Raw genomic sequence first — 22119 nt, 5'->3', positions numbered from 1 at the left:
TGCTATTGATTTTGTTTGCATTTTTGTCCAGCTTGTACATAATCTGTATCCTGTCCTTGCTGGAAGCTCTAGGGAGGCTGGAGTTCTCCCCCCGGGCCGTTAGACGGTTCGGGGGTTCTTGAATCTCCAGTGTGGATTTTTGTTAGGGTTTTCGTTGACCATATAAGTTATCTTACTACATTCTGCTATTAGTGAGTGGGCCTCTCTTTGCTAATCCTAGTTCATCTCTGTGTTTGTCATTTCCTCTTACCTCACCGTTATTATTTGTGGGGGGCTTGTATCCAACTTTTGGGGTCTATTCTCTGGAGGCAAGAGAGGTCTTTGTTTTCCTCTTCTAGGGGTAGTTAGTCCTCCGGCTGGCGCGAGACATCTAGCGACCAACGTAGGCATGTTCCCCGGCTACTTCTAGTGTTGGCGTTAGGAGTAGATATATGGTCAAGCCAGTTACCACTGCCCTATGAGCTGGATTTTTGTACTTCGCAGACTTGCTGATATCTCTGAGACCCTCGCCATTGGGGTCATAACAGTTTGCCAGGACCGGTATTAAATGTTAAATGCATTGCAGAAGCGGGATTATAAGAAAGAAAGTTCTGAGTTTTTTTTTCTCTCTCTCATTTTTTTTTTTCTTTTCCCCTTTACATCTGAGTGGCTTGTGATTGCTGCAGACATGAATGTCCAGACCTTGATTACAAGTGTGGGCCAGCTTGCTGCTCGTGTGCAGGGCATACAAGATTATGTTACCAGAAATCCTATGTCAGAACCTAAGATACCGATTCCTGAACTGTTTTCCGGAGACCGATTTAAGTTTAGAAATTTCAGGAATAATTGTAAATTGTTTTTGTCCCTGAGACCCTGTTCCTCTGGAGACTCCGCTCAGCAAGTGAAAATTGTTATTTCTTTTTTACGGGGCGACCCTCAGGATTGGGCTTTCTCGCTGGCGCCAGGAGATCCGGCATTGGCTGATATTGATGCGTTTTTTCTGGCGCTCGGTTTGCTTTATGAGGAACCCAATCTTGAGATTCAGGCAGAAAAAGCCTTGCTGGCTATGTCTCAGGGCCAGGACGAGGCTGAAGTGTATTGCCAAAAATTTCGGAAATGGTCCGTGCTGACCCAGTGGAACGAGTGTGCATTGGCTGCAAATTTTAGAAATGGTCTTTCTGAAGCCATTAAGAATGTGATGGTGGGGTTTCCCATTCCCACAGGTCTGAATGATTCTATGGCCCTGGCTATTCAAATCGACCGGCGGTTGCGGGAGCGCAAAACCGCAAATTCCCTCATGGTGTTGTCTGAACAGGCACCTGAATTAATGCAATGTGATAGAATCCTGACTAGAAATGAGCGGAAAATTCATAGACCCCAGAATGGCTTGTGTTACTACTGTGGTGATTCTACACATGTTATCTCAGCATGCTCTAAACGTCTTACTAAGGTTGTTAGTCCGGTCGTCATTGGTAATTTGCAACCTAAGTTTATTCTATCTGTAACTTTGATTTGCTCACTGTCATCGTATCCTGTCATGGTGTTTGTGGACTCAGGTGCGGCCCTGAGCCTTATGGATCTGTCATTTGCCAAGTGCTGCGGATTTGTTCTTGAGCCATTGGAAAATCCTATCCCTCTTAGGGGTATTGATTCTACGCCATTGGCAAAAAATAAACCGCAGTTTTGGACACAGGTTACCATGTGCATGACTCCCGAACATCGGGAGGTAATACGTTTTCTTGTTCTGCATAAAATGCATGATTTGGTTGTTTTGGGTTTGCCATGGTTACAGACCCATAATCCAGTCTTGGACTGGAAGGCTATGTCAGTGTCAAGTTGGGGCTGCCATGGAATTCATGGAGATTCCCTGCCCTTGTCTATTGCTTCTTCTACGCCTTCGGAAGTTCCGGCGTATTTGTCTGATTATCAGGATGTCTTCAGCGAGTCTAAGTCCAGTGCACTGCCTCCTCATAGGGAATGTGACTGTGCAATAGATTTGATCCCTGGCAGTAAGTTTCCTAAGGGGAGACTGTTTAATCTGTCGGTACCTGAACATACCGCGATGCGTTCATATATCAAGGAGTCTCTTGAGAAGGGGCATATCCATCCTTCTTCTTCCCCTCTTGGTGCGGGATTCTTTTTTGTGGCCAAAAAGGACGGATCTTTGAGGCCTTGTATTGACTATCGGCTTTTAAATAAGATCACTGTCAAATTTCAGTATCCTTTGCCGTTGTTGTCAGATTTGTTTGCCCGGATTAAAGGTGCCAAGTGGTTCACCAAGATAGACCTTCGTGGTGCGTACAACCTTGTGCGCATTAGGCAGGGCGATGAATGGAAAACCGCATTCAATACGCCCGAAGGTCATTTTGAGTACTTGGTGATGCCATTTGGGCTCTCTAATGCACCTTCAGTTTTTCAGTCCTTCATGCATGACATTTTCCGGAAGTATCTGGATAAATTTTTGATTGTTTATCTGGATGATATTCTGGTTTTTTCTGATGATTGGGACTCGCATGTGGAGCAGGTCAGGATGGTTTTTGAGATTTTGCGTGAAAATTCTTTGTTTGTAAAAGGCTCAAAGTGTCTCTTTGGTGTACAGAAGGTTCCCTTTTTGGGGTTCATTTTTTCCCCTTCTGCTGTGGAGATGGATCCAGTCAAGGTCCGAGCCATTCATGATTGGACTCAACCCTCGTCAGTTAAGAGTCTTCAGAAGTTCTTGGGTTTTGCTAACTTCTACCGTCGTTTTATCGCAAATTTCTCTAGCATTGTTAAACCGCTGACGGATATGACCAAGAAAGGCTCTGATGTAGCTAACTGGGCTCCTGCTGCCGTGGAGGCTTTCCAGGAGTTGAAACGCCGGTTTACTTCGGCGCCTGTTTTGTGCCAGCCTGACGTCTCACTTCCCTTTCAGGTTGAGGTGGATGCTTCGGAGATTGGGGCAGGGGCCGTTTTGTCGCAGAGAGGCCCTGGTTGCTATACTATGAGACCTTGTGCCTTTTTCTCTAGGAAGTTTTCGCCGGCAGAGCGAAATTATGATGTGGGCAATCGGGAGTTATTGGCCATGAAGTGGGCATTTGAGGAGTGGCGTCATTGGCTCGAGGGTGCTAAGCATCGGGTGGTGGTCTTGACTGATCACAAAAATTTGATGTATCTCGAGTCTGCTAAACGCCTGAATCCTAGACAGGCCCGCTGGTCATTGTTTTTCTCCCGTTTTGACTTTGTGGTCTCGTATTTACCAGGTTCTAAGAATGTGAAGGCCGATGCTCTGTCTAGGAGCTTTGTGCCTGATGCTCCTGGAGTCGCTGAACCTGAGGGTATTCTTAAGGAAGGAGTTATCTTGTCAGCGATTTCTCCAGATCTGCGACGTGTGTTGCAGAGATTTCAGGCTGGTAGGCCTGACTCTTGTCCACCTGACAGATTGTTTGTGCCTGCTAAATGGACCAGCAGAGTCATTTCCGAGGTTCATTTCTCAGTGTTGGCAGGGCACCCGGGAATTTTTGGCACCAGAGATCTGGTGGCCAGGTCCTTTTGGTGGCCTTCCTTGTCAAGGGATGTGCGGTCATTTGTGCAGTCCTGCGGTACTTGTGCTCGAGCTAAGCCTTGCTGTTCTCGTGCCAGCGGGTTGCTCTTGCCCTTGCCTGTCCCGAAGAGACCTTGGACACACATCTCTATGGATTTCATTTCGGATCTCCCGGTGTCTAAAGGCATGTCTGTCATCTGGGTGATATGTGATCGTTTCTCCAAGATGGTCCATCTGGTTCCTTTGCCTAAGCTGCCTTCCTCTGCTGATCTGGTTCCTGTGTTCTTCCAGAACGTGGTTCGTTTGCACGGCATTCCTGAGAATATTGTGTCGGACAGAGGATCCCAGTTTGTTTCCAGGTTCTGGCGATCCTTTTGTGGTAGGATGGGCATTGATTTGTCGTTTTCGTCCGCTTTTCATCCACAGACTAACGGACAAACGGAACGAACTAATCAGACTCTGGAGGCGTATTTGAGGTGTTTTGTCTCTTCTGATCAGGATGATTGGGTGACCTTCTTGCCGTTGGCTGAATTTGCCCTTAATAATCGGGCTAGTTCTGCTACCTTGGTTTCGCCATTTTTCTGCAACTCCGGTTTCCATCCTCGTTTTTCCTCGGGACATGTGGAGCCTTCTGACTGTCCTGGAGTGGATTCTGTGGTGGATAGGTTGCAGCGGATCTGGAATCATGTGGTGGACAACTTGAAGTTGTCACAGGAGAAGGCTCAGCGTTTTGCCAATCGCCGCCGCGGTGTGGGTCCCCGACTTCGTGTTGGGGATTTGGTATGGCTGTCTTCTCGATTTGTTCCTATGAAGGTCTCCTCTCCCAAATTTAAGCCTCGATTCATTGGTCCTTACAAGATATTGGAGATCCTTAATCCTGTATCCTTTCGCCTGGATCTTCCGGTGTCGTTTGCCATTCACAACGTATTTCATAGGTCCTTGTTGCGGCGGTACGTTGTGCCTGTGGTTCCTTCTGCTGAGCCTCCTGCTCCGGTGTTGGTTGAGGGCGAGTTGGAGTACGTGGTGGAGAAGATCTTAGATTCTCGTCTCTCCAGGCGGAGGCTTCAGTACCTGGTCAAGTGGAAGGGCTATGGTCAGGAGGATAATTCCTGGGTGGTCGCCTCTGATGTGCATGCGGCCGATTTAGTTCGCGCCTTTCACGCCGCTCATCCTGATCACCCTGGTGGTCTTGGTGAGGGTTCGGTGACCCCTCACTAAGGGGGGGGGGGTACTGTTGTGAATTTACCTTTTGGCTCCCTCTAGTGGCTACTAGTGTTTTTACTCTGGGTATGTCTATCATCCCTTGTATGCTCACCTGGGTCGTTAGGTCAGGGGTGTTGCTATATTAGCTCCCTGGACCTTCAGTTCAATGCCTGGCAACGTTGATATCAGAGCTAATCTGTAGTGCTCTTGTGTACTGATCCTGGTTCCTGCTTGATTAAGCTAAGTCTGCTTTCTTGCTTTTTTGCTATTGATTTTGTTTGCATTTTTGTCCAGCTTGTACATAATCTGTATCCTGTCCTTGCTGGAAGCTCTAGGGAGGCTGGAGTTCTCCCCCCGGGCCGTTAGACGGTTCGGGGGTTCTTGAATCTCCAGTGTGGATTTTTGTTAGGGTTTTCGTTGACCATATAAGTTATCTTACTACATTCTGCTATTAGTGAGTGGGCCTCTCTTTGCTAAACCTAGTTCATCTCTGTGTTTGTCATTTCCTCTTACCTCACCGTTATTATTTGTGGGGGGCTTGTATCCAACTTTTGGGGTCTATTCTCTGGAGGCAAGAGAGGTCTTTGTTTTCCTCTTCTAGGGGTAGTTAGTCCTCCGGCTGGCGCGAGACATCTAGCGACCAACGTAGGCATGTTCCCCGGCTACTTCTAGTGTTGGCGTTAGGAGTAGATATATGGTCAACCCAGTTACCACTGCCCTATGAGCTGGATTTTTGTACTTCGCAGACTTGCTGATATCTCTGAGACCCTCGCCATTGGGGTCATAACAGGAGCCCCACAAAGCAAGAAAAGGTTATAAGAAAATAGCAAAGTATTTTCAATTTGCCCTTTCCTCAGTTGGAAATGTAATTAAAAAATGTCAGTTAAGAGGAACAGTGAAGGTCAAGATGATCACTGTTCAGGATCAGAAGGCCAAGCAAAATTTCAGTGAGAGCTGTTCATAGGATTGCTAGAGAGGCAAATCAGAACCCCTGCTTGACTGCCAAAGACCTTAAAAAATATATTGGCATACTCTGGAGATGTGGTACACTGTTCTACTATTAAGAGACACCTGCACACCTATGGCCTTCATAGAAGAGTCCTCAGAAGATAAACTCTCCTGGCTCCTCACCATAAAATTCAGTGTCAGAAGTATGCAAATCAACATCTAAACAAGCCTGATGAATTCTGGAATCAAGTCCTGTGGACCAATGAGGTATTTGGCCACAATGATCAAAGGTATGTGTGCAGAAAAAAGGGCACAGAATTTCAAGGAAAGAACATCTCACCATCCATTTTGCATGGGAGTGGATCACTCATGCTTTGAAGTTGTGTTGCATCTACTGGCACGGGGACGAATGGATTAAATGGAATTTTAAACAAATTCTGGATGCAAACAACACCTTCAAGCAGAAAGCAGAAGTTGAAAAGAGGATGGATTCTACAAATGGATAATGATCCTAATCACATGACAAAATCCACAATAGATTACCTCAAAAGGCGCAAGCTGAAGGTTTTACAATGGCCCTCACAGTCCCCTGATCTGAACATCATTGAAAATCTATGGCTAGACTTCAAAATAGCAGTGTATGCAAGATGACCCAGGAATCTCGCAGAACTGGAAGAATTTTCCAAAGAAGAATAGATGAAAATCCTTCAAATAAGAACTGAAAGACTCTTGGCTGGCTACAAAAAGCGTTTACAAGCTGTGATACTTGAAAAAGGGGTTGCTACTGGGTACTTATCATGCAGGGTGACAAAACTTTTGCATTGGCCCATTTTGCTTTTTGTAATTTTTAAAATGTTCAAGATGAAAATATATATTTTTTGCCTAAGATGCAATGGAAATGTGTCATCTTTAACATTAGCCCTTTTAGAGAACATTTCATCTTCAAATTGCTTAACTGTTCGCAATAACAATAATTTTGACCAGGGGTGCACAAACTTTTACATGCCAGAGTATAATCGATATATTTTACATTGCATGGTGCCTCTCGCTCTGGCCATTCACACAATGTAATGTATCTTCCCTATGAAGGGTGCTGATGAGCTGACCAGTTCCATGATACATACTACGCTGCTTGTGCACTTTTTTGGGAAGAAAGGAAAAATTGAACTTAACTTTGAAGACTTTTATCGGTAAGTCACTTTGATATCTATTATTATATGCAGTTAAATTATATGTTGATGTAATCACATAAAGCTGTATTCTTCCTAAATAATAACCCCACCATTCAGTCACCTGTAATCATAATACATTTTCTAAATATGATTATGACGAAAGATAAGATACACAACCTACAAACAGCAAGCTGCAGATCCCACAAGCATGTAACACAAGAGCAATAAACTGTTATTGTATAACACTTTATCATGGGACACAGAGAAAACATTAAAAAACGTAACATGTAAAAAACCATGGACCACGATACACCAACGTGAAAACATGGAAATGAAAATAAATAGACAAAACAATGGAACACAACAAAAATAATTGATGCAGGAATTCTTGACAGAACTAAAATGGAACACAACACCTAAACCTGGACAAGTGAACTTATTAATGCACAAAATATGGCACGCAGGTCATACAACAAACATGGAAGCAGATACCGACGATGATGCTTCGAATTTATGAAGAGGTGCATGCCTCCTAATGAATTAGGCGCATGTTATAAGTGCCGTGCTTTCCCAGAAATGTTGCTCTTTTCAGGGACTGGAGGACATTTCTGGCATAATTTATGCCACAGCAATGGTGTAAATTTTGAAAATTTTGCCCTGTGGGTTTCACCATGCCCCGTTGAGCCTTCGCCATGATCCCTCTGGCCCCAGCCCCTTTTATTTTAACAAATCTGTCATGGGTGGGTGTAATAAAGCCAAAAGTCATACACTGTGTATCTTCAAGTAGTCAATTTTGTGACATTTGAAGGTGTTTTATGCCAGAATTCTCACAAAAGCACAGTCATGCATCGGCCCTTTATATTGATGTTTAGAACAGACATACAGTACTTTTGGTGCATGGAGATTGTTTCATTGGCAGGTCTGAATTTTCACTTGCCCTGCAATGGCTAAAATATGGATGAAAATTGCGATTGTGCAACCCAGTCAACCCTTCGATTCTTTCAAGCTTTTTCAAAACATGTAGAAAATGAAATGCACCCGTTTTACCCTTTTTATATCTTTAATAGGTTTATGGATAACCTCCAGACTGAGGTACTTGAAATTGAGTTCCTTTCCTATTCTAAAGGCATGAGTACAATCAGTGAAGAAGATTTTGCCCGCATTCTCTTACGATACACAAATGTCGAAAACACATCAAGCTACTTGGAGAATGTGCGCTTCAGGATTCCAGAAGAAAAGGTAATTTTGTACAATGTTCGGGTCCATTCATAAGTAAATGAAAAAAATTAATAAAAAAATTCTAATTGTGACAGCAACATTTCTAAATTGTTAAGAAAAGTTCTATAATTTGTGTGTACTGACACAACCATTGCTTCTTTATTAGTTTGTTTTTTTTAAACTTTGGAAATTACAATTACAGTAAATGCAATTCTTATTATAACACAGCGGGGGTATTTACACCAGAAATCTTAATAAGTCGTAACTCGACAGTTTCACAAAAATATTAGGAGTTTTGGTGTTTACATGCCAATCCCGGCCAGCTACGCCCATATGGTCACTTCAAATCCATCGTAAGTTACTCCACCAAAGTGGCATAACTTATTTATCTCTTTAGATATACAGGTTAAAGTGGCTCTTGATGATAAAGTTGTTTTTCCATCAGGGATGGTGAAAAGAATACAGGCATACATTGGGGACAATTCTGTATCCGCTTTAGTCATGAACATGAAACAAGCTTGATGGTTAAAGAGTTTTACAAAAGGCCACAAGCTTGATGGTTTAAGCAGTCTTACAAGAGGCAATCGTTTGGTATAAACAGTTGATATTTCTAAAAAACATTAGGATTTGCACTAGCACTGTCCATGTGTCACTCTCAATGCAGCCCAGCATACCTCAGAACTTTCCCCTCTAAGTCACCTTTCCTCAGCCTAACGTGTCTGTCAGTCTTGGCACTCATATGGCCTACTGTTTTTGTTATCACGTATCAATCCCTCACACCCAGGCACCAGTGTTCTTGGCCCTTTTGGGCAGATTATTATTATTATTATTATTATTATTTATTTATATAGCACCATTGATTCCATGGTGCTGTACATGAGAAGGGGTTACATACAGGTTACAGATATCACTTACAGTAAACAAACTAACAATGACAGACTGATACAGAGGGGCGAGGACCTTGCCCTTGCGGGCTTACATTCTACAGGATTATGGGGAAGGAGACAGTAGGTTGGGGGTTGCAGGAACTCCAGTGTTGGTGAGGCGGTAGCTTCGGTAGTGATGAGGAGGCAGCAGGGTCAGTGCAGGCTGTAGGCTTTCCTGAAGAGATGAGTTTTCAGGTTCCATCTGAAGGATCTGACTGTGGATGATAGTCGGACGTGTTGGGGCAGAGAGTTCCAGAGGATGGGGGATATCCGGGAGAAGTCTTGGAGGCGATTGGATGAGGAGCGAATAAGTGTGGAGGAGAGAAGGAGGTCTTGGGAGGACCGGAGATTACGTGAGGGAAGATATCGGGAGATTAGTTCAGAGATATATGGAGGAGACAGGTTATGGATGGCTTTGTAGGTCAGTATTAGTAATTTGAACTGGATACGCTGAGGGAATGGGAGCCAGTGAAGAGATTTGCAGAGGGGGAAGTGGAGGAGTAGCGAGGAGAGAGATGGATTAGTCGGGCAGCAGAGTTAAGGATGGACTGGAGAGGTGCAAGGGTGTTAGCAGGGAGGCCACAGAAAAGGATGTTGCAGTAGTCAAGGCGGGAGATGATGAGGGCATGCACAAGCGTTTTAGTAGATTGAGGGTTGAGGAAAGGACGGATTCTGGAGATATTTTTGAGCTGGAGGCGACAGGAGGTGGAAAGAGCTTGGATGTGCGGTTTGAAGGACAGGGCAGAGTCGAAGGTTACTCCAAGGCAGCGGACTTCGGGTACAGGGGAAAGCATGAGGTCGTTGATTGCGATAGATAGATACTTTCACAATGTTGGCGGGTGCACTGTTCACTCACTCAGGAGTAAACGTCACTCTATGTGGCCCTCTCTATAGCCATGGGGTAGCACACCATATACAGGAGACATAAAAAGTTTAGACCCTCCTGTTAAAATGCTAATGTTAAAAGGTTTTTGTCATGTAAAAAATTATGCAGAGAAGAATCATTTCAGAACTTTTTCCATCTTTACTTTCGCCCATAAAAAAATGTCCATGGCATTAGATATACCATGGAACACTTAAAGTCATCAAGAAGTGGATTCAATTTGGCACAACAGTGATAGAGAACTGGATGTCTTAAAAAATTGATGGAAAAAAACAAGAAGAAAATTGGTCTGGAAAGCTGCTAAGAGGCTTATAACAACATTAAAGGAGCTGCAGGAATTTCTGGCAACTACTGGTTGTGTACTGCATGTGACAGCAAGCTCTCGTATTCTTCATATGTTTAGCCTGTGGGGTTTGGGTGGCAACCCCTTGCATGTTTTGCTAAAAATCTACATGAAGGCTACCAAAAGCATATGTAAAAACTTCTTGTGGTCTGATGAGACCAAGGGTGAACATTTTTGCTTAATTCGAAAAGGTATGTTTGGCACAAATCCAACGTTGCACACCACCAACATAATACCATACCACAGTAAACTATGGTGGAAGTAGCATTATGCTTTGGAGCTGATTTTCGGTTTCTGAAACGGGCTTTAGTCAAGGTGGAGCGAATTAGGAACAGCTCCAAATATCAGTTAATTTTGCAAAAAACCTTCAGGTCTTTGCTAAAAAGCTGAAGATGAAGAGGAATTTTATCTTTCAGTACAAAAAGATCCTAAGCATTCCTCCAAATCAAGAAAAATAATGACTTCTCCAGAAGAAGATGAAAGTTTTGAAATGGCCCAGTCAAAGCCCAGACCTAAATCCAATTGAAAATCTGTGGAGTGACCAGAAGAGGGCGCTGTACACAGTAGATGCCCTCGTAGTATGACAGATTTGGAGCTACTACAAGGAAGAGTCGACAAAGATTGCCAATTACGGATGTGCCATGCTGATAGACTCCTACCAAAAAAGACTGAATGTTGCCATAAATTCAAAGGGTACTGCAACAAAGTATTCATGCAACCACATTATTTTAGTTCTTTAGTTCAGATTATTCAGTTGAATTGTACAGATTATGGATAGCATAAACATAGAGAAAGTTCTGAAATGATTCTTGGTATAATTTTTTTACATGACAAAAATCTGCCATTTAAACAAGGGCAGCAGACATTTTATATCTACTGCATAATATATATATATACATATAATAGGTTTACATACAGTTAAGTCCATATATATTTGGACAGAGACAACAATTTTCTAATTTTGGTTATAGACATTACCACAATGAATTTTAAACAAAACAATTCAGATGCAGTTGAAGTTCAGACTTTCAGCTTTCATTTGAGGGTATCCACATTAAAATTGGATGAAGGGTTTAGGAGTTTCAGCTCCTTACCATGTGCCACCCTGTTTTTGAAGGGACCAAAAGTAATTGGACAATTGACTCCAAGGCTGTTTCGTGGGCAATCCCTTCGTTATGTCATTCTCAATTAAGCAGATAAAAGGCCTGGAGTTGATTTGAGGTGTGGTGCTTGCATTTGGAAGGTTTTGCTGAGAAGTAAACATGCGGTCAAAGGAGCTCTCCATGTAGGTGAAACAAGCCATCCTTAAGCTGCGAAAACAGAAAAAACCCATCAGAGAAATTCCTACAATATTAGGAGTGGCAAAATCTACAGTTTGGTACATCCTGAGAAGGAAAGAAAGCACTGGTGAACTCATCAATGCAAAAAGACCTGAGCGCCCACGGAAGACAACAGTGGTGGATGATCGCAGAATAATCTCCATAGGGAAGAGAAACCCCTTCACAACAGCCAACCAAGTGACCAACACTCCCCAGGAGGTAGACGTATCAATATCCAAATCTACCATGAAGAGAAGACTGCATGAGAGTAAATACAGAGGGTTCACTGCACGGTGCAAGCCACTCATAAGCATCAAGAAGAAAAAGGCTAAAAAACATCTAAAAAAGCCAGCACAGTTCAGGAAGAACATTCTTTGGACAGATGAAACCAAGATCAACCTCTACCAGAATGATGGAAAGAGAAAAGTATGGCGAAGGCGCGGTACAGCTCATGATCCAAAGCATACCACATCATCTGTAAAACGGAGGCAGTGTGATGGCTTGGGCATGCATGGCTGCCAGTGGCACTGGGTCACTAGTGTTTATGGATGATGTGACACAGGAATGAATTCTGAGGTCTTCAGAGCCACCATACTGTGTGCTCAGATCCAGCCAAACTGATTGGTCGTCGGTTCATACTACAGATGGACAATGACCCAAAACATAAAGACAAAGCAACCCAGGAGTTTATTAAAGCAAAGAAGTGGAATATTCTTGAATGGCCAAGTCAGTCACCTGATCTCAAACCAACTGAGCAGCATTTCACTTGTTAAAGACTAAACTTCAGACAGAAAGGCCCACAAACAAACAGCAACTGAAAACCACCGCAGTGAAGGCCTGGCAGAGCATCAAAAAGGAGGAGACACAGCGTCTGGTGATGTCCATGAGTTGAAGACTTCAGGCAGTCATTGCTAACAAAGGGTTTTCAACCAAGTACTAAAAATGAACATTTTATTTAAAATCATTGAATCTGTCCAATTACTTTTGGTCCCTTTAAAAACAGGGTGGCACAAGTTAAGGAGCTGAAACTCCTAAACCCTTCATCCAATTTTAATGTGGATACCCTCAAATGAAAGCTGAAAGTCTGAACTTCAACTGGATCTGAATTGTTTTGTTTAAAATTCATTGTGGTAATGTCTATAACCAAAATTAGAAAAATGTTGTCTCTGTCCAAATATATATGGACTTAACTGTACATAAAAACATAAATCCCACACATTTATATTGATATTATACAAAAGTATATTATTATTTTCTACAGGAAAATGCCGACTACATTTATTAATTCTTTGGGACAGAATTATTTTGGGTAAATTTCCCTAGAAATATAAGGAAATCTGAAGCTTCAAGCTCAAAGGGATTCCAGAGAATGAACGATTGCCGAGACGCTTTTGTGTCCGACTGCTTGACTTCTTGTGTAAGATGAATTGTGAGCCTGGTGCCCAGCTAATAGAAAGAGCTGTTGGCATGAAAATGCCTGAGTGGAAACCAATAGAGCTGATGTTACAAGTAGTCCTTGAGGCATGGGATGTTTTGGATGTATTCTTCTGTTTGTATTTGTGGTGGGATCAGGTTAATCCTTCCTAAGGAAAACTTGCAAACAGCTTGTCTTTGCCTGAAATGGCTACACTTTGGCAGTGTTGACAGTGGAGCTTGAGGAACCAGAAAACCTAAAGTGTACTTAGTGCAAGACCTATTGTTAGGGCGACTTTCATCTTGCCTCTTGGTCAGAAGCTGAATGGCCCATAATTGAGTAGTGTGTAAATGGTTTCTCATCTCTTCTCACCATATAAAAGCAAGGATTGTTGTATAATTTAGGAAAGTATGTGAAACATAGTATTTATTGGCTTTCACCTCCAGTTTAACACCTCATTGTCTTACTTGATTGTTGTCATGTAAGCAGAAGAGTTGTGCTTGAAATGTCAATGACTGAGGGTTGAACGTTGACCACTTATATATGTGGCAGACTATGTCCTTGCCTGGTATAGTATTTATCTTGTGATGTTGCTTACTTTACAGATGTCTTCACAGTGACTAGTGTTAAGGTACCTTCACACGAAACGACGCTGCAGCGATAGCGACAACGATGCCGATCGCTGCAGCGTCGCTGTTTGATCGCTGGAGAGCTGTCACACAGACCGCTCTCCAGCGACCAACGATGCCGAGGTCCCCGGGTAACCAGGGTAAACATCGGGTTGCTAAGCGCAGGGCCGCGCTTAGTAACCCGATGTTTACCCTGGCTACCAGCGTAAAATGTAAAAAAAACAAACAGTACATACTTACATTCGCGTCCCCCGGCGTCCGCTTCCTGCACTGACTGACTGACTGAGCGCCGGCAGTAGCAGGGCACAGCGGTGACGTCACCGCTGCGCTCTGCTTTCACTTTCACTTTGCGGCGCTCAGTCAGTGTGGGAAGCAGACGGCGGGGGATGCGAATGTAAGTATGTACTGTTTGTTTTTTTTACATTTTACACTGGTAACCAGGGTAAACATCGGGTTACTAAGCGCGGCCCTGCGCTTAGTAACCCGATGTTTACCCTGGTTACCAGTGTAAAATATCGCTGGTATCGTTGCTTTTGCTGTCAAACACAACGATACACGGCGATCGGACGACCAAATAAAGTTCTGAACTTTATTCAGCGACCAGCGACATCACAGCAGGATCCTGATCGCTGCTGCGTGTCAAACACAACGATATCGCTAGCCAGGACACTGCAACGTCATGGATCGCTAGCGATATCGTTACAAAGTCGTTTCGTGTGAAGGTACCTTTAGTCTCGGTCTAAAAAATAATGCCTAAGCTGAACACTTTAAGGTGTTTGTGCCACATTTAGAAGTCATCCCCTATCCATAGGGGTTCTGACTGCTGGGAGTCACTTCAATCCTGCGAATGGGGCTCTGAAGAGCGCTGTCTGGATGGAACAGGAGTTGAGCACACAAACCATGTATTTTCAATGGGACTGTGCTTGGTTGTGCTATTTTCTTATAGCCTTTTCCTGCTTTCTTGGCTTCTACCATTTTCGTTTTCAGAGCTCTAGGCAGCTGCTTAGAAGGAACACATGCCTGCTGATTTTTGGCACAAGGTTAGAAAAGCCTGGGTTTTTATAAAGCTAGGAAATTTGCATAATCTGGCCTTTCCTAACAATGACAGTGAAAAAGTCATAACCCTAATAGGCTAATTAAGGTCTCAAACCTTGGTCAAAGTTATCAGAGTACTCAAATCTCCAGGGTGCCCAAACTTTAACATCGTCCCATTTTCTTGTTTGTAATTTTTAAAATGGAAAAAAAAATGTATATATTATTTTTTTGTGCCTAAAATATGAACGAAATGTGTCATCTTTAATTGTATTCCTTTTAGCAATCATTTAATCTTCATCTTGGTTAACTGTTCATAATAACACCGGGGGTGAACAAACCTTTACTTGCCATTATATGTGCAACGCAGACGTGTGAATTAGGCCTTACTCTGTAACATTTCGGAGGATAAGTAGTGAGCTCAAAATAGGTGTCTTCTGGTTCCTCCCTGGCTTCTTTCCATCTGACTCAGCTTGAACAATGCCAATCAAGTCCCTAATTTATGAGAAGGTCCTGAGAGTTCATTTTCAGCGACAAAGATTGTGAGCCTCTCCCCAACCCAAAACTAACAAATGTCCAGAACTCAGCCAGACAGTCATGGTCACTTGTGCCCGATGAACTCTTTGGGTCTTTGAGTGTAGATTGGCATTGGAAGAAGTTGGTGAATTCGAGGACCTGCTGATTGTCTACATATGTATGCTCCTGTAACAGGAGAAGACATCAGTGCAAAACTATGGTGGAACCATGTGGTACAATTGTACGGGTATTGCTGTAGTAGTTCTTCTGTTATTAGAAGCACAGTTTACATGATTGTTAGTAGCCATATTCACCTGTACTTCGTCCTGAACTGACTTGTGACCCAACTAACAGTATCCTTGGGCATGTAGTTGGGCTGACTACAGTATGGATGTGGCTTCAACACTTCAGTTTTGCTTTAAGTAGACAATTTAGTTAAGGATGTTAGGAGTGTGTATCTTCTCCTTTAACGTGGAATATGCTTTTAAAAAATATTTCAGGGTCGTGGCACCATTGTCCCTTGCTCGTAGTCTTTAGATGACAGTGTGAGGCCGGTATAGATAAAACAACCGTATTTGCAGAATTCTATAAATTGTATAAATGTCCTTTGTTGATCTAGAAGGCATCTCATTTAGTCATGTCTTTAGAGGATTACTATGTAATTTTCTAAAATAAATATTGCTTTATTTTCAATGGATAATTATTACATGTTATAACGAATGAAGTAAAGCTGTCCTTTGCCCCAAATTATTTAAAAAAAAAAACTGAAAGGGTAAAAATGCAACAATTGAGATGAACATTACAATTAATGATAAATGAATCACACATAACGCAATACTAAATCTTGACCGGTCACCAAGGGGCTTTGTAGATTGGAGGTTTTGCATGATAGTGATAATGGAGTCATACCGTATATACTCGAGTATAAGCCGACCCGAGTATAAGCCGACCCCCCCTAATTTTGCAACAAAAAACCGGGAAAACTTATTGACTCGAGTATAAGCCTAGGGTGGGAAATGCAGCAGCTACCGGTGAATTTCAAAAATAAAAATAGATGCTCCATACCGTTCATTATGGCCCCATAGATGCTCCATATAAAGCTGTGCCACATATAATGCTCTGCACCGTTCATTATGGCCCCATAGATGCTCCATAGAAAGCTGTGCCATATATAATGCTCTGTACCGTTCATTATGGTCCCATAGATGCTCCACATAAAGCTGTGCCATATATAATGCTCTGCACCGTTCATTATGGTCCCATAGATGCTCCACATAAAGCTGTGCCATATATAATGCTCTGCACCGTTCATTATGGTTCCATAGATGCTCCACATAAAGCTGTGCCATATATAATGCTCTGCACCGTTCATTATGGCCCCATAAATGCTCCATAGAAAGCTGTGCCATATATAATGCTCTGCACCGTTCATTATGGCCCCATAGATGCTCCACATAAAGCTGTGCCATATATAATGCTCTGCACCGTTCAGTATGGTCCCATAGATGCTCCACATAAAGCTGTGCCATATATAATGCTCTGCACCGTTCATTATGGCCCCATAGATGCTCCACATAAAGCTGTGCCATATATAATGCTCTGCACCATTCATTATGGTCCCATAGATGCTCCATATAAAGCTGTGCCACATATAATGCTCTGCACCGTTCATTATGGTCCCATAGATGCTCCACATAAAGCTGTGCCACATATAATGCTCTGCACCGTTCATTATGGCCCCATAGATGCTCCACATAAAGCTGTGCCATATATAATGCTCTGCACCGTTCAGTATGGTCCCATAGATGCTCCACATAAAGCTGTGCCATATATAATGCTCTGCACCGTTCATTATGGCCCCATAGATGCTCCACATAAAGCTGTGCCATATATAATGCTCTGCACCATTCATTATGGTCCCATAGATGCTCCACATAAAGCTGTGCCACATATAATGCTCTGCACCGTTCATTATGGTCCCATAGATGCTCCATATAAAGCTGCACCGTTCATTATGGCCCCATAGATGCTCCATAGAAACCTGTGCCATATATAATGCTCTGCACTGTTCAGTATGGCCCCATAGATGCTCCATAGAAAGCTGTGCCATATATAATGCTCTGCACCGTTCATTATGGCCCCATAGATGCTCCTTATAAATCTGTGCAATATATAATGCTGCTGCTGCTGCAATAAAAAAAAAATGACATACTCACCTCTCTTGCTGCCTGCAGCTCCTCAGCGTCCCGTCTCGGCGTCTCTCCGCACTGACTGTTCAGGCAGAGGGCGGCGCGCACACTAGTACGTCATCGCGCCCTCTGACCTGCACAGTCACTGCAAGAGGACGGGAAGACAGAGCGGCGCCCGGCGTGTGGAATGTGGACAGGTAACTATGACATACTCACCTGCTCCTGGCATCCCTGGCTCCTTATCCCGGACAGCTGGTCTCCGGGTGCCGCAGCCTCTTCCTCTGTCAGCGGTCACCGTTACCGCTCATTAGAGAAATGAATATGCAGCTCCACCCCTATGGGAGTGGAGTCCATATTCATAACTTTAATGAGCAGTCCCACGTAACCGCTGAACAGGGGAAGAGCTGCGGCACCGAAGACCGTGGGACGGGCAGGGGGAGCGCCAGGAGCGCCGGGACTATGTGAGTATGCGACAGTCCTCTCTCCTCCTCACCCGCCGACCCCACCGCCGATCATGACTCGAGTATAAGCCGAGAGGGGCACTTTCAGCCCAAAAATTTGGGCTGAAAATCTCGGCTTATACTCGAGTATATACGGTAGTTGGTTCCTCCTTTTGCTTAGAAGCCATTGTCTTTACTCTTGGACACAGTGGTTAGTGGGTTAGCACAAGTTGACGCTCTCCGGTCGGCATTTTGATGTAGAATTAAGCTGATGTTGTGGCAGCACTGCTCCTTAATTCTAGATTTTCCTTTTTGTCCATGACTTTGGACTCGATCTCCTTGGTCAGACCAGTTTGCCAGTGCTGGGATGTGAAGGTGTTTGCTTGCATGTTTACCCAGTGTGTCTTTCATGTCAGTAAACTGAAGCTTCCTTTCAAGTTTTATTCTTCTTTCTCCCTGGCTCATAAATGATGAAAATACCTGCTCAGTCAAACATCCGTTCTTTTCTTACCCCATTAACCCCTTTTTTGGACACTTAGATAATGCACTTTGTGGGGGAAAAAGTCCCATGATATATTTAGAGCACTCACCATTATGGTAATAATATAAAAAACAGTCAACCTAATAGGATGACACCTTTGAGGTTTTCATATGTTCTGTTGAGGTATATGGATATGGGCATAGAGGGAGGTCTCGAGCGCCGAAGCTTCGGAGTCAGGATCCTCTAACCAGAGGCAGAGCTCAGGCCGCCATGTAATATTATATTTCCTTCGGAGAGGTCACCACAGGGAAAATATCTGACTGGCTGCAGCTTTGCCCAGAAATATGTTTGATTTAACGCTAAAAGGATGCAGTATTAATGAATTGTGTCTTTGTTAGAAGAAATTACAAATCTTTTAATGATAGAAAGCCAAATAACAATTCATTGGAACAAAGGGAGGTGTGTAATGAAACAACCCCTTTATATACTCGTATGTTACTCTGATATTGGTAGTCTATCCTTTGTATAGACCATTAATATATGATCCGGTTCTAATCGGCTGATTAAAGGGACTGTTCTGCGTGAATAAGACTGAGAATGATTGCAGTGAGCTGCAATACCAGACCAAGCCACTCTGTAATATATGGTAGACACTGAAAGGAACTCAACGCTCACTGATCGGCGGGTATATTGGGAGTCGGACCCCTGACACTGATGACCTATTCCACTAGTTTCCAAAGAGTCAGATTCTTATTGGAATTTACTAATAAATTACACAGATCGCAATAACAATGCCCCACAAGGACAAGCACGTATTGGCTAGTAGCCAGACCCATCTTCTGCAGCTCCTGGCCTCTCAAAAGGAATGTAGCATTACATGGTGGAGATATAATGTACAGGTAGGGAGGGTCCATGACACCAGAGGCGGCTCTGTGTTCTGGCACATCTAGAGGGTCCAACCCCTGTAATCTATCATATATTAGGCTAACGGGGCACTTTGGGTTATTGTTTAGTCACAGCCCCATGGTATAAGGTAGACCAGGATCAGGACCTGTAGGGCAGTCTGATAAATTGGCTGAAGGCGTCCTGTGCAGCCCATCTTTTCCCGATTATTACATTCTGTACATGTGGCACGACCCCTGCCCCGGCGGCTGTGGATGGTCTCGGAGGCTACATATTCCCGTGTCTCTGGTGCATTAAGCTCTGGTGCGGCCGCAGCACTCACTTCAGAAGGGTCTGACTGGTAAAGGAAGTATCACGTTCCATATTGTAACCTTCTAAATGACTTTATTCATCACCTGCTGATACTTTCATCTACTTATCTAGTTAAAATCATAGCGGACCTAACGCTGCCTTTCTGCTCTGCTTCTCAGGGAATCTCGTTTGATGAATTTAGGTCTTTCTTCCAGTTTTTGAACAATTTAGAAGATTTTGCCATTGCAATGCAAATGTACAACTTTGCCAATCGATCTATTGGCCAAGGTAAGTCATCCCAGTAAGAAAACTCGTGCATTTCCCAGTTGTACCAGGCTGTTTGGCTTCTGAATAGTTGCCAGACTATAGTTTCCCTCCAGTGGCCTTTTGGCCAGTAGTCCTCGTGTCCTCCAGTACCGATACCTATGATAGGGGCCGGCACCGTCAAAAGTAATGGAGAGGTCCAGAAGAGCTGGCGCCATGAACAGCAGCTTGGGTCAACGTAAAGACAGCCGATGAGTTCATGAAGTTACAAAAGTTGTTTTTCTATAAAATCGATGACGTCCTCATGGACTAAACTCCGGGTTAGCACACAACCCACCACATTAAAGACAAGCCTGGGGTTTTCTCCACCCTGAAGCGTCGCCACGTTTCTCCATGACCAATTCCCATTAAAGAACAGGCAATGACAAAACAAGATGGGAGATTTCCCTCTTATCATAATGATTGGTTTGACTCTTTTGATGTCTTGATCCTCCACAGATGAGTTCAAGCGTGCCGTGTATGTCGCTACAGGCCTGAAGTTGTCTCCACATCTAGTGAACACTGTGTTCAAGATCTTTGATGTCGACAGAGACGATCAATTAAGTTATAAAGAATTTATTGGTATTATGAAAGACCGGCTACATCGAGGGTTCAGGGTAAGAAGCTCCGATTTACAATCTGCTAATATTTCACTGCTACTAACATCACAGCTAGGTTCTCCGTTAACCTCTTCAGTACTGAACCTAGAAAAATATATGCAATAGTTAAACTAATATATACTGTATGCATAGTATATAGCATGTTATAGAAAGGCAGTACCGGAGATCATACATTGAGTGCATACAGTCCTGCACCTCTAGGACTATTTTACCCCTCACAGCAGTCGCTAATGACTAGAGCTGTACTTGAGTTCTTGGCTGCATTCTGCTGCCACCTGCTGACCAATCTGGGGCCATTGCACCTCAGTGCTGGAAATGATAATGATTGAAAGCAGGGGTGGGCAATTCACTTTCATTAGGGGCCACATAACTGACCTTGACTGTTGTGCAGGGCCAAACCAACAGGACAAACTTAATTGTTCACAATATTATTATTCTTATAACTAATTTCTATCACTTAATAATCAGCAGACTTAAGTATGCTAACTCGCTGCTGCTGCTACTACTAAGATATGTTGGGATAGGGCTTATTGTAATGTGTGTTTTTACAATTAGCAGCGAATCAGAACCACACAGGATGATACCACCACAGCCTTCTATACACAGTAATATTGCCCCAAGCCACCCCCACACAGTATGATACCTCCATAGCCTTCTACATACAATAATATTGCCCCCAGCCACCCCCCCACAGTATGGTACCCAACAGCCTTCTACACACAATAATATTGCCCCCAGCCACCACCCCCCCACAGTATGATACCACTACAGCCATCTATACACAGTAATATTGCCCCAAGCCACCCGCACACAGTATGATACCTCCACAGCCTTCTACACAGAAAAATATTGCCCCAGCTACCCCCCCCCATACAGTACACCTCTATAGTCTCCTATACACAATAATATTGCCTCCAGCCACCCTTGAACAGTATGATACCTCCACAGCCTTCCACACACAATATGATGGACCCAGTCACCCCCATATAGTATGATACCGCCTCAGCCTTCTACACACAATATGATGACCCCAGTCACCCTCGCACAGTATGATACCCCAAGAAAAATTATTGAATAAATCCCTCACCATGCAATTAATGCGATGGGTGCCATTTCAAATACTGGTGACCACAAGAAAATATGTCCAAAAAAAATAAAGTAGATCAGTATGTTAAAAAAATAGATAGAATCTTCAAATTTTATTATTTGACCAATTAAAATCCTCATATTGGTGATAGAAAAACAACACTCATAAGGGTTTCTGGTGCTGTGTGGGCCCTGTGACAAGGTCACTGGTAAAGTGCTGGAGGAGATACGTTTTACTAAGGCTATTTACTACAGTGAATTGAAACCCAGAAGTTTGCTTCAGCACACTATGTGTTAATTGGCCATTTTAAGGGCTGAGTTTGTGTGGACAGCCATAGAGTGGGTGGGAGGTTGTCCACCTTATCTCCACCCTAGGGTGTGGTCTGGGGTTTAAATAATTAGCCTCCTGAGGCATTCAGTGTTCAGTGGGTCTGGAGCTGGCAGCTCCAGAGAAGTGGTTTATGTTTATGTTAACTATACTGAACCTTGTTGTGAAATCCTGAGCGAGCGGATCCCCGCAGCTGCAGAGAATGTATACCATTTTGTATTTTTCCTGTTTTGCCCAGAGGGCCGTGTTTATTTTCACTTGCGTTGGTTTATGCAACATGTCTAATAAACCAGCAGAAGATTTAAAAAGAAAGTGTACCTGTCTCTACGTCCATGTGCAGCTGAGTGAGCCGATCTGCCACAGGCCTTAAGCTCAG

The 22119-nt window shown here is 43.4% G+C and overlaps 1 protein-coding gene across 10 annotated transcripts in view; it reads left to right on the top strand.

The window, feature by feature from the left end:
* The window catches only part of MICU3 (mitochondrial calcium uptake 3), a 189842-nt gene that overhangs the window by 160969 nt on the left and 6754 nt on the right, over positions 1–22119 (top strand). For all 10 annotated transcript variants that reach the window (XM_077279702.1, XM_077279694.1, XM_077279698.1 and 7 more), the window contains 4 exons: positions 6740–6840; positions 7890–8061; positions 19586–19694; positions 20169–20326. In XM_077279702.1, the coding sequence (XP_077135817.1) occupies positions 6740–6840; positions 7890–8061; positions 19586–19694; positions 20169–20326 (540 nt within the window). The remainder of the gene's footprint in view (positions 1–6739; positions 6841–7889; positions 8062–19585; positions 19695–20168; positions 20327–22119) is intronic.

The sequence above is a fragment of the Ranitomeya variabilis genome, chromosome 1, assembly GCF_051348905.1.
Source record: "Ranitomeya variabilis isolate aRanVar5 chromosome 1, aRanVar5.hap1, whole genome shotgun sequence".
NCBI lineage: Eukaryota > Metazoa > Chordata > Amphibia > Anura > Dendrobatidae > Ranitomeya > Ranitomeya variabilis.
The sequence above is the reverse complement of the archived record's forward strand: the minus strand, read 5'-3'. Positions and strand labels throughout refer to the sequence as shown.